The 13,068-nt window shown below is 34.5% G+C and overlaps 1 protein-coding gene across 1 annotated transcript; it reads left to right on the top strand.

Moving 5' to 3' along the window:
- The first annotated feature begins 1,439 nt into the window (after positions 1 to 1,439).
- Positions 1,440 to 6,665, top strand: LOC136811938 (uncharacterized). Its single transcript, XM_067068546.1, has 8 exons — positions 1,440 to 1,512; positions 1,677 to 2,046; positions 2,259 to 2,414; positions 2,626 to 3,138; positions 3,325 to 3,612; positions 4,029 to 4,238; positions 4,389 to 4,638; positions 4,994 to 6,665. The coding sequence occupies exons 4-8, from the start codon at positions 2,640 to 2,642 to the stop codon at positions 5,757 to 5,759; spliced, it is 2,013 nt and encodes a 670-aa protein (XP_066924647.1). The 5' UTR covers positions 1,440 to 1,512; positions 1,677 to 2,046; positions 2,259 to 2,414; positions 2,626 to 2,639; the 3' UTR covers positions 5,760 to 6,665.
- The last annotated feature ends 6,403 nt before the right edge of the window (positions 6,666 to 13,068 follow it).

Here is a 13,068-nt window from a genome sequence, read left to right as displayed (position 1 = left end):
TCTGAAAAGTATGGCATTTGCGTATGTATGATGCATATACGGCTATCTCTGATGTAGACCATGGATTTCATAGGCTTACCCCAAGGCTACACAAAGAAATCTCTGCAGCATAGATGTTCCCTTTTTCCAAACTGAGGAGGAATGGAGGCTAACATGCATAGCCCTTAAATGAATGATCTGGCTGGTCATTAAAATACAAAGTTACCGTGAAGTTAAGGGTAACTTGCTCCAGTGGAGGGAAACTTGCATAGCCATCAATGACTGACCAATCAAAGCAGAAAAATTTCAAAACAAACTAACTTTTTATTGGTAACAACACCTAACTAACTAACAACACCTGCAAACTCCCTCACAAATGTAAAAATTTGAATTTGTCATTAAAAGTAAAAATTCAAAAGTTATTTTTTTGACTACTTAATTTACATATTAAATTTGAAAAATCTTCTATGTGGTGTTTTTTTTGCAGACTTCCTGTAAAGTTTGTATGAAGAGTTAGGGTAATACTCTCTGATACCTTTTGTTAGTAAGGATGTCATTTTAATTAATTAAAGTTATTGTACATTATCAATTATGTATTAGTGTGTCATTGTTTTAATGCTGGAGTATTTTGATAATTCAACATGGACATCTTAAAACTAGCAAAGGGTCTATTACATCAGATTATTACGTATTGCTGCTATTTACCAGACAACAAGGCTAGTCATTAACTTCTCAATCAAATCTTTGAAGGACCTAACTAATTATTAAAGTAAATATATGGTGATCTTCTCTAAACCTTTATTAACGATTTTAATTTCTTTTTAGATGCCAGCTAAAAATAACGAAAGCAAAGTTTATGTTTGTGCTTTATGCAAAACAAAATGCTCAAAAGCAACTTTTTATAGATCACATAACACTGGACATTGTGTCTCTAAGAAGCAAAAGCTAGCTCCTGTATCTAATAAAAAAAGTATGACACTGGAGCCATGTAAGTGGAAAATGTTTTTTATTTTATTAAAAAGTATGTTAGCTTTTTATTATACAATGTTAAAGCTTTTCTTGAAAGATAAAATGCTACATTTTTAATGATTCAAATTCAAATTTTCATTAGATATTTTAGAAACTTAAAACTTAATTTTTGCTGTTATTGTTCTTTTTTCTACTTAGTGGAACAACCATCTTTCAATGATGAATCGCATAACAATTATGACATGGAAAGCCAAGCCAAAACCATTGACAGTGATTGTGAAAATGAGCAAATTCCCATAGGCAAGATTTTTATTTCTATCTACATTGTAATGGATCAGTTTTCACATTACTATAAACAGATATTTAGAGAATAGGTATGTTTCTCAGGGATACAAATTATGAAAGGATTCACAATTAAAGTCAAAATGTTCTTATTTAACCATCGATTTTTGTCATTTTGATTTACAAATCATTATCTTGTTTATCATAGAAGACCCTGATCAAGAATATTCTACAAATGAAGAAACGCAGGTTAATCAAGACGTTCAAGAAAGCAACGATTTGGTAAATTAATTTATCTTTGATATTTTAACAAAAGATGAGTTGAACTGTGTTGTGTACACAAAAAAAAATGCGTTTTTTATTGTTAAATGTGTGTTATATTATTTTCTGGGTCAGTCATGACTTCAATATCTGAGTTTATATTTTGGATTATTTGTTTTCTTAAGGAACATGACGAGATCTGGGAGACAGAAGAGTTGCCTGATTATTTCAACAAAGATAATGAAATTAATTGCAGCGAGGTTAATTCCAATGTGCGAACCATCGTGAAATCATTACTTAAATGGCAATCAAAGTATTCCCTGTCTGACAGCTGCATCCTTTCTTTATTTCGTTTATTGAAAAGACTTCTGTATACTATTAATGTTGTCATTCGCTCAAAAGTTTTAACTGTCATTGTGGATAATATACCTGACTCCCTTCACCTTGCAAGGAAGATAATTGATTTGGAAAGAGACGAGTTTGAACAATATGTTGTTTGTCCAAAATGCTATTTTATATATCCAAAAGAAGATTCCATCATAACTGATGTCTTAGGTATTTTTTCGTTCTATACTTTTCTTCTATAACTACATTAAAATTATGGTTCCTCAGATTTCTGTACTTAAAGTGCATGGAAAAAAAATACAATCCATTACTGCTAAAAAATTAATCCATCTCCCAGTACATGCATCTAACAAAATTTGACCTGTTAGGAAAGTTACCTGACACCTGGATAATTTTATATACTGGTCGCTTATGTTTTTTAGGAAGAAAAACTGCAAAGACTTGTGATTATGTGTTATTTCGGAAACACCCACAGCTACGTTTTCGCTCGCCTTGTGGAGCTGCATTGCTCAAAACAATCCTCAACATTAATGGTGATAAAAGCACATTTTACCCGAAGAAGATTTACTGTTATAGAGGTATTTTTTCTATTCTTATATATACCTCATCTGCTAAATGTTTCATATGTGTTATAGGCAGGTCATGCATTATCGAAGATATTTTAATAATAATTGACATGACGACATTACTAGATAACTTTTAAAGAAACTTGTCTTGCCTACTCTTAACACGGAAAAGATGGGCCTTTTAATTTTAACTTCCCAATATATTTTTATTTCATTTATTCAGGTATAAAAAGAGGTATGCAAGATTTAACCAAGCGGAAAGATTTTATCGAAATGCTCTTTCGAGATGTACATCAAAACGATGATTACCTATCAGACATTTACGATGGCAACATGTATAAAACATTTCAAGATTCCGAGGGAAACTTATACTTTAATGACAAACGCAACATTGGTTTGATGTTGAATTTTGACTTTTTCGATCCATTCAAAAGATCCAAGTACTCATTGGGTGTCTTGTATGCTGTAATAGTTAATCTTCCAAGAGAATCACGCTTTTTATGGGAGAATGTACTTGTCATAGCAGTTGTTCCTGGTCCTGAAGAACCAAAATTAAGCATCAACAGCTTTCTTGAGCCTTTAGTTGATGAACTTATAGATGGCTGGTATTCGGGAATGAAAATTGAAGAAAGTGATGGACTTTGTTCACTTTACAAATTTGCTATTGTTTGTATATCAAGCGACTTGCCAGCTTTACGTAAAATTGGTGGATTTCTGTCCTTCAGAGCCAAACTAGGTAAACTTAATCTTTTTCTATCTAACATTTCAAAATTTGAATAAATTTAAATACAAACATGTTGATATAGATTGAAATTAAAATATCAGCAATTAAATGCAATTCATAGTTGTCTATCACTATAACTTAGGTGTCTTGATACAGATATTGATTATCATAAGTGGCTACCTCATTTTCCTGCTTTAGGTTGCAGTAAGTGTTTTACGATCTTCAGTTGGGAACAAAAGGCTAATGAGAAGAAAGGAAAACCTGCAACCGAGAGAGATTTAGGCCACTTCGAATCGGATGAATGGACATCAAGAAAAGGTGATGAACATAAGAAGTTAGGCTTCAAAATCGCTAAATCGAACACACTCGAAGAGACTAAAACAGAAGAATCAAAACATGGTGTACGATACTCTGAGCTATTCCGTCTGCCTTACTTTGACCCCATTAAAATGCACGTAGTCGATCCAATGCACAATCTTTTTCTAGGTGAGGTGATTTTTAACTTCTAAAGTTGTTTTTTAACTGACACAAATGTTTCGTTTTGTTTGTTTGAGTGAATGGAATTTAAGATTTTATTATCTTAAGGGCTACTTAGACTACACAATATATTGACGAACAATATTCGACAATATGGTTTGCGGACCGTAATGTACGAAGTAAACAACTGGTACTCTATTATAAAAAGGAATTTTTTTTCGGTAAACAATCCCCCTATATTGTTAGAATATTACAAATCAAGCTGACAATATATTGCGGACACCTTTTCAATATATTGCCGGCACTCAGCAATATATAGACAATATATTGCCCGACAATATATTGTGTAGTGTATGTAGCCCTTTGAATAATTTGTCAATGTTAAAAAGTTATCATTTTTCGATTCTATATTCTTCTCTTCTCAGGAATCGCCCATCATGTCTTTGATACTTGGGTAGAGACCGGAACAATTCAATCAAAGATTCATTTTGAACAAATCAATCAAAGGCAAGAAAGAATCCGCGTTCCATCAGACATGGGTCGTATTAGTACGTCGGTTTGCAGCCATTATAAAAATATGAAGGCCGATGAATGGAAACATTGGGCTCTTATCTATTCTACTTATTGTCTAAGAGGTATGCAGTTATACAGTTTTATCAATTTTCTCTTTTTTCGATAAATTTTTTCGTTGTTTGATACTGTTTCTAAGGCTTTCAAATGATTAAACCGATAAGTGAGGCTCTAGATTCTCTTGCATTCAATTCAATTCTTTTTTTTCTACGTAGGAATAATTCCTGATACAGATATGCGAATTTGGACGAAATTTGTAAATGCTTGCCATATGATATGCGTCCCTATTGTCCGTTTGTCTGAAGTTAAAGAAGCACACGAATTGCTTCAAGAATTCGCCAAGGAGTTCGAAGCCCGATACAGCAGCAAATTTACTGTGCCGAACATGCATATGATGCTCCATCTTAAGGAAGGCATCGAGGATTTTGGACCATTATATGCTTTTTGGTGTTTTGGATTTGAAAGGTTCGTGATTTTGAATCCTGTAAAACATCTTCATCGATTTATAGAATGAGTTTAATGCCTCTGTCTCCTTTTTAAAGTAGAATTTTGAACGTTGTTTGTCACGCATATTTCAACTGAATCCCTGTTTTCCGTAAAATACGACATGAAAAACAAATTTATTCGAGGATATCACCAGCTTGTGCCGTAAGAGAATACATTTGAAGCTACTACTGAAGTTGAGCCCGGCGCGATGCGCACGTTCGACTATTGGTATAAAAATCAAAATGTTGTCCTGTTCTTTCCATAAACAGTGAGTCTTCAAGGTACGGGAAAATCCAGATTCTTTAGAAATAATATTTTCTCTTTCCATTTCCAGGTATAATGGTATTTTGGGCTCATTTCAAACAAACGGTCATTCGATTCCTCTCCAAATCATGAGGAAGTTTGTCACATTTTCCAAAATGTCATGCGATGATGATGTTGATGACGTATTTGTTGATGGAAAAGAAAACCATGACAAAACATCAAAACTAGATTATAAACATGCCCTTTCCATCCTCTACACGCCGAAAATCGATAGCTCTTGTTTTGAAAGCAATATCGAGGTTTTGAGATCAAAAGCTAGCCAAGTTAAGTTAGATAATGAAGTAATTTCTGAAATTTGTCAAATGTTCAATGAATATTGCGGCATTGGGATCACAAAAATTTCCATACTTGCTAAAAGTGCCAGTCGAATCTCCATCGGGAAGCAAGTATTTGCAGTCAACCGTTATCGTGGGGATTCGCCCTACAGTTATGTTTTAGCTCGGTGGCGTGAAAAGACCAAATCTGGTGATATTGCTTTCAGACCGGCGGTGATAAAGAATTTTTATCAAGTTTTAGCTTGGGAGGATTCTCGAGATCAAAAGTTCTGGATTGCTGAGGTTTGTTGGTTTGAGGAGTACGAGAAGAAAAAGAAAAATTACTACGGGGAGAACGCAAAGACAACGATATGGAAAACTACCTACGAAAAGAACAACTGCTATGTACCTGTACGTTTCATCAAGAATAGATTTGTCTATTTGAAAGAAAACATCAAATTCGGCAAAGAACCAGCCAATGTTACCGTTTGTATTGAACTACCATTCAATTCTTTTTTGTAAGAACACGCTTTTTGGAACAGTACAAAGAGATTTTTATAATACACCCCTTTCTCACAGACCAACTGGGACTGATTCCCATATAAAAATACTATACCCTTAATTTTTGCACCCGCTGAAAATAATCAGATAAGAAATTCCTCACTGCAAAATATTGTGCTATTTTTTCCATCCCCACTAAATTTTCTGGCTCGAAAACAATGGATTTCAAATCCCCAGCCAAAAAAAAAGGGATAATCAATCTCCATCGAGTTTTGTCCGCTATTTTTATCCTCACTGGCTAAAAGAATCCCACCGGGACTGTGAGAAGGGGCTATGAGAAGGAGATATCTAATTTCGATAATTTTCTCATATATCTACATTTATGTATACTATTATAATAGTATTTTTGCGCGTTTTAATAGATTATGGATAACTTTTAGAATAAAACTACTTAGGCTTTTTTAAATTTTATGATAGTTTTTTCGTATGTAACTTTTTATCGAAAAAAGGGTTTCATATTCCCAAATTGTACAGCAACCGGTAATTTTTAAACTAATTTCTCAAGTACTTTTGTAATATACTATATACTATATACTATTAACCTTTTCAGGGCTAGAGTCAGGCTACATCGTCGTTATTTTAACAATCGGAGATGTCCAGACTCTGACTTGTAGGCTTTTTAGAAAACTTACTTCCTTGAAAATTCTAATTACTTTAATAATGGAACTGAAAGGATTAACTATACCAGCTTGTACAAAACGTTGTTTCATAACATCAATATCACGTTAAATAAACGTCGAATGCACTTTACAAAAAACTTTTATTTAGTTTGAGCAAGATGAAAAAAACTCTATTATTTGATATTCTATTTTCTATTAGCCCCTCGTCTCATCATGGTGTAAATCTAAAATCGGCCTAAAATTGGGTGGGAGCTGTCTCATTTTTTAAACTTAGGGGGGGGGGCTAAAAAAGTGGAGGGCCTGAAGGGGGCTGCGCTAAAGTTCTGGGGGCTAATTACAATAATTAAGAAATTGTAAAAATATTTCTTTGGTTGTTTTTGATGTTGTTTTTAAATATTCTACTGTTTTATTTTTATCTGTGCTTTAGAGGGAGGTGGTACACACACCACAAAAATAAGGAATATTTAAAAATATATATAACATATTGAAATCAAAATAATTTGGTGCTGAATTATTTTTTTTGCTAGGACCTGAACCTTACTTAAAAGTGGGAGGGGGACCTAGGACCCCATTCGGAGCATTGTAGGTTTTTACCAAGAACTCTCCTAATTGACAATTTTCTGTGTTTCGCTTTTTAAAGTAAGAAAGTTTTTACTCTCAAAGTCAAAATCTAGCTCCATGTTTGATTTAGATCTTGATTATGTTTTCGTGCAAAACTGAATTTGGAAAGGGTTTTAAACTGTATAATCATAGATATATAAAAGCGTGTAGCGCTACGCGCTTTTATATATATATATGGTATAATTCATATGCAGTATCCCGCATATTGCTTATATATGGAGCGTATATATGGGGTAATATAAAGTTACCCGTATATAATATTTGGATCGTATCAATTAGTATACCATACCCGGATACGTAAAAATCGATATCCGAACGCACTACACTATATCCGGGAATATCAACATTAGAAATACGTATACGGGAAAACTTATATTCAATATATTTTTGGCACGCATACACGCTGTATATTTCAGGATATGTATCAAAGTCGAAAATAACATATTCCCGTATTCAGCTATATTTCACGCAGTGTTGTGAAAGTTGATAAAATGTCCTGTTTTTCAAGAGATTGCATCAATCTCTTATGTTATGCCAAACCAAACGAAACATCAAATCCAGGAAGGAATAATAAGAAAACTTCATCATCAACCATTTCTTGTAACAATCACACAAAAATCATGATCCAATTCAACTCATTAAAGCATAAAAACCAAAGAAAAATAGCGAAAGAGCAGTAGCAACCAGTTATTTATTTTTGCCGCCATCTTTGTTTTGACTGTTAGAAAGCAGTATGGTCCGATCAACAATACGCTTCCGAACCGGGCAACGTTTCCCGATCGAGAAGGATACTTATATTTTCCCCAGACGTTTCTCGAAGAAATGACGTCTTCATCGTCGTATAAAAAACACCCTGCCGGAGCTCGATTTAAAAAGAGATTTGGAAAAAATCCATTACGTAATGCTTCACAGACAGTCGGGTGTAACTGACAATTCTCAATGTTCGGAGTTAAGACAGTTGCACACGACGACGAAAGTCTGAATGGAAACGAGGCTAAAAAGCTGAAAAATCGATTTTATCACCCCGCATATCAGCTTTTTTTCCCGCGCTTTTGCCAAAAGAATCGCACTCGCTCGCTGCGCTCGCTCGTGCGTAATAAGTAAAACACCCGCTATCAATCAATAATCAATATCAATAATATCAATAATAAATGTTACCTTTTCAAAAATATAACTAGACATGTTATGAACGCAAATTAAAGATATTTTGTGTTAAAAAAATATTGATTTAAAACCAGCCACATTATCTAAAAAAAGCAACAACAAAATTAAAAATAACTCAACCTGATATATTCTTGTAATATACAGTATTTTAGGATCAAGTGCAAGTACAACTATGCATAATTATTAAAATATGTATGATACAGTAATTATACATGGCTTTATCATTGTTTCTATACTGGACTACATAATTATTCAAGATGGCAGCCTCTTTAAAAAATGATCTTTTTCTAATACATGTATTATCTTTCATTAGGTTACGTTGGAATCAATCATGGAAAGTACCTAACATTTATCAGATGTCATCGTGAAATCATTGAAGCAAGATGTATTAAATTTACTACTAGCGCATAACAGTGATCACTTAGATGAAGTTACAGACATATTTGACAGAAAATCTGGTTTATTAGAAGGGCTTGAAACACTGCCAAAGCAACGTAAATTTATCAAAGAAAACTTTCACATCTTCCACTTTCACCGTTTAAAGAAATTACCCTTGGAGAAACTCTCAAATACGTAAAAAAGGGAAATAAACGTCAAATTGTGAACGGGAAGGATGTTTTCATTTATTTTCCTATTCTAGAAAGCTTACATCTTATGCTGAGTAATTCAAAACTTTGTAAAGTTATATTAGTTCGACCGGAATTTGCAGAGGAGGATTTTTACTTTGATATATGTGATGGTCGTGTTTATCGTGAAGATGCTTTTTTCAAAGAACACCCTGATGCAATTGCCCTGATTATTTTTCATGATGAAGTTGAGATTTGTAATGCTTTGGGAAGCAAAGCAGGTAAACATAAGTTGGATATGTATTATTACACCATCGCTAACATCACAACAAAACTGCGATCACGACATGCAGTTGTACGCCTTATTGCTATAGTTAATAGCAAACATGTAAAACAATACGGGTATAATAAAATTTTGGAGCCAATAGTCAAAGATTTAAAGTCTTTATATACTGATGGAATACAGATTATAAGGAATGGACAAACTAAGAATATTCATGGAAAGGTTTTGATGTGCACAGGTGATACTTTAGGCCAACATCTTTAGGGGTGGCTTTAAAGAGGGAGTAGGAGTGGCTTTTCCAAAAATGTAGACATTGTTATTGTAGCTTTGAAGATATGCAAACAAAATTTAAAGAATCTGACTTTGATCTACGTAACAGCATGTCACACCAAAGAGACGTTGATGCCGTTAATAATGCATCAACCAGTGCTGCAAGAGATATTTTGAGTATGGTATTTTGAGTTACATCTGACAGTTTGTTGACTACATTACCAGGTTTTGATATAACCACTCAACTTCCACAAGACATCATGCATACAATTGCTGAGGGTGTGCTTCAGTATGAGCTCCGGCTAATTTTGCTATATTACATTCAACATAACTATTTCACTACGGACCAGCTTAATGCTGGCATTGAGTCGCATGAATGCGGATACTCTGAAATCTTAGACAAACCATCGGCGTTAAATCAATCTGTTTTCACGACGAAAGAAGTATACAAACTTAAATACGATGCTGCCCAAGCAAGCAGCTTGGTAAAACCCGTGTGTTTTCATTATGTAAACGAAAGTACTTACACATAGTTGTGACGTCGAGAAAGTCAAAACGGTAGAGAACATCGTAATTTCCTTGTCAATTAAGTAGTATAAAAAACGAATCAATCGTAACCGGCATAACAGGTTTCGTTTTCCCAAAGTAGAATTAAAAACGACACATTACATTTAATGTGTGTGTGACTTTTTAAGCTATAAAAGTTGAATACCAGGTGACTGTATTCGAAAAACTTAATGTCAAAATGACTTATATGTCGTATATGGAATGAATTTGGCATAAATTTGCATCGATTTTAGAGGGACTATATTTGGCAGTCAGACCAAATTTCGATCTTTCCGGGGGTAAAAAGTTGAAATTTCCCTATTTCTCTGACCCTTAGTGGGACTGAAATTTGATTTTCTGGTTTTCGGACCATTAGCGGGACTTTATCCAAAAAAGGTACCCTTAAGGGCGGCACATACCGCACCCTCCATTTGCCTAATTACCCCCGGGGGTTTTCCCGACCCTGTGCAAATGAGCTAGAACGCGTCAGGCAAATACGTCAATTTCAACTTTTTTAAAGTGAAAACATGGGAAAATGAAAATGAACGGGGCTTTCATTTTTTTCTTTACGAGATTCTTCATTCATTAAATTTAATAAAGTATTGTGTCCATTGAAAAAAAGTCCACCCATTCAATCTTTTTTAATCAAGAAAAATATTTATGATAAATTTGAGTATTTCTAAACGCCCGCGTCTAGATCGCATGACTTGTCTACTCGATAAATTTCCATACGGAACCCGCCCTTACCGCTTTCTTTATGCGAACGGCCTTCAGGATCGTTAAAGTGCGATTTTCCTATTTGCGTTTGGTCCATCACATAGAATACTATTCACCGATACCTTACAATTCTAAATACACCCCTGCATCAATTTCAAATCCATATTCTCTTCCCAAAGAATTAGTTAGCTTCACTGCTAACAAAAGCGACTGATGATCCGATGATTTTAATACTTTGAAAGTTCAAGTTCAAATAATGTGTTTACTTTCTTTTTATTCAGGGAAAATGGATCAAATGAAGCGGAGACGATTTGTCAGTATTACAATCATTGCGGACTGCTTTCACTAAACTCAAGAAGTGTCCGAGACAGCGTACATTGTTATATGTATGAAACAATTATCTCATCTATGTTGAAATCTAGATTGGTTTTTGTGCTTCCCATCAATTAGTGTGTGCATTGTTACTTGTCACCGTAACTTCGGTAGTTTATCTACCGACTTTGGAGCGACTGTCAATTTGTCTATAGTTTCGAGCTTAAAAAATCTACCGTACCACGGATCTTCTAACAGTCATATGAATGATAGTAACTTTAATTTTTATTCTTTATTTAGTTACCGATTGTTACCATTATGAGCTGTTCGGGGAGAGTGTGTTGCTTGAGAGTCGTGAAGAAGAAAATAAGAACCACCTTTTTTATTAAATTTAACAATTCATAAAATAATATACGTTACGAAATACATACAACATAGGCTATATTGTGAGCCTTATTGGACCATTTTTGAACTTTTGGATCCTCAAATCCTAAGTCTTTAGTCTCGTGTTAAAACTCAGAGTTAAAACTCTACCCTTCCAACCTACTTTAGAGCACTTACAAATCGATTGTGGTTTCAAAACTTCCCGTTGGATTTCCCTTTTTTCTCAAGTATTACGACCATGATTGTAGACTGTAACTTAGTTGTTCTTTCTTTTCTTTCTGGGGCTGTTTTCATTCTCTCACATACACCACTGTCTCAATGCCGCCCCGGTGGAGCTTTTTCCTTCAGTGTGGATGAAAATTTCTATCTAATCGTATTTCTATCCACCGGATCTCTGACACAAGGGTATTCTCCAGAAGGTTTCCAGATTCTTGGCGAATGTGTATCATTATGATAATACAATGGTGGAAAATGTGGAAAATACATGTCCCATCTGGATAAATGATCGCAATTGTGCTCCCATAAAAAAATGAAAATGACTGAAATGAAAAAGAAAAAAAGAAATAGCGCGAGAGAAGAATTGTTGTGATTCATCCAATCTAGACCGCTGGAGACCTAGTAATAAGCATGGAGTGGCAAGATCAGGGTTCTGAAACATCGTTATCTCACAATGCCCTATAAAGTTTCGTATGTTCCACATCCAAAAATCGAAAGTATGGCCGCGCGGACAAATTCCTTCGCCACAGCATTTTTTGAAAATTCTTTTTTAAGGGCCATTCGCGAAAGTTTATAGACATTTATACACCCCTGTCTCCTTAAAGTAAAATGTAAGATTTACACCCCTGCCTCAGTGAAGTTTTAAAATTTACCAGGTGGACTATGAAAAAAGGTAAAATACACCATTAGCATCGTTATAAGCATCTTTCAGCCTTTTCAAGCCCTCGACCGAAACATCTCCGAGCCTGTCAACATTTTACCGATGAAAGTTCCCATTTCTCAATGCTCATTTCTACTTGGGCTTCACATCCCTATCTCATCAAATGGAAATTTTAGGTAGTTAAAAGGCTAACCGTACCGAAATTCTCACGTCCATTTTAAGTAAAAATTACATCAAATGGAAAAACATCGAAACATTACAAAGATATTTTTTGCAGCTTGAACTCAAAGGACAATCGAACTAAACTCGCTAATAGGTGGAAAGTTTCACCCCTTGTCTCGGTCGTAACAAGCGTCACTGAGACAATATGATGTACCGTTTCCCCCACTCTTCCAGTATTCATAAAAACTCCCACTTTAACAGACATACCGGACATTGAGACAGGGGTGTGTTTCTTATCGTAAAAGTAGCCAAAAACCATGTCATCGTATAGGCGAATAAAAGCCATAAATAAAAGTCTCACCTGTCGTTCATAATGGACATAATTCTGTAACTTGTCTTAATTGATTTTTAGTTCATTTATTCCCAAGATAATTACTTCGCACTTTTAATGACTTTAAAATCAACAATCATCGTTCGTTACAATTCACTGCACATCGTGTCTTAGACCATTCCAATTTCAGATAACTTGAGCTTCACCGCAGATGATTGAAAAAGCCAATTCTTCGAGTGCTTCAACTTCACAAACTTTCTGATTTGACTTTCCTTTATATCCAGCTCTCGATTTCCCAAAACCTCTGTACACTTCTGTTTAAGTCATCAATCTCGTGAATTGACAAATGATTGCAATAAATTTGTTCAGCCTTTGATGTGTTATAGGATCCAACGATGGCCCAACCAAAAGGAGTTT

This window comes from Clytia hemisphaerica, unplaced genomic scaffold (assembly GCF_902728285.1).
Source record: "Clytia hemisphaerica strain Z4C2 unplaced genomic scaffold, Clytia hemisphaerica genome assembly, whole genome shotgun sequence".
Taxonomy (NCBI): Eukaryota; Metazoa; Cnidaria; class Hydrozoa; order Leptothecata; family Clytiidae; genus Clytia; species Clytia hemisphaerica.
The sequence above is the reverse complement of the archived record's forward strand: the minus strand, read 5'-3'. Positions and strand labels throughout refer to the sequence as shown.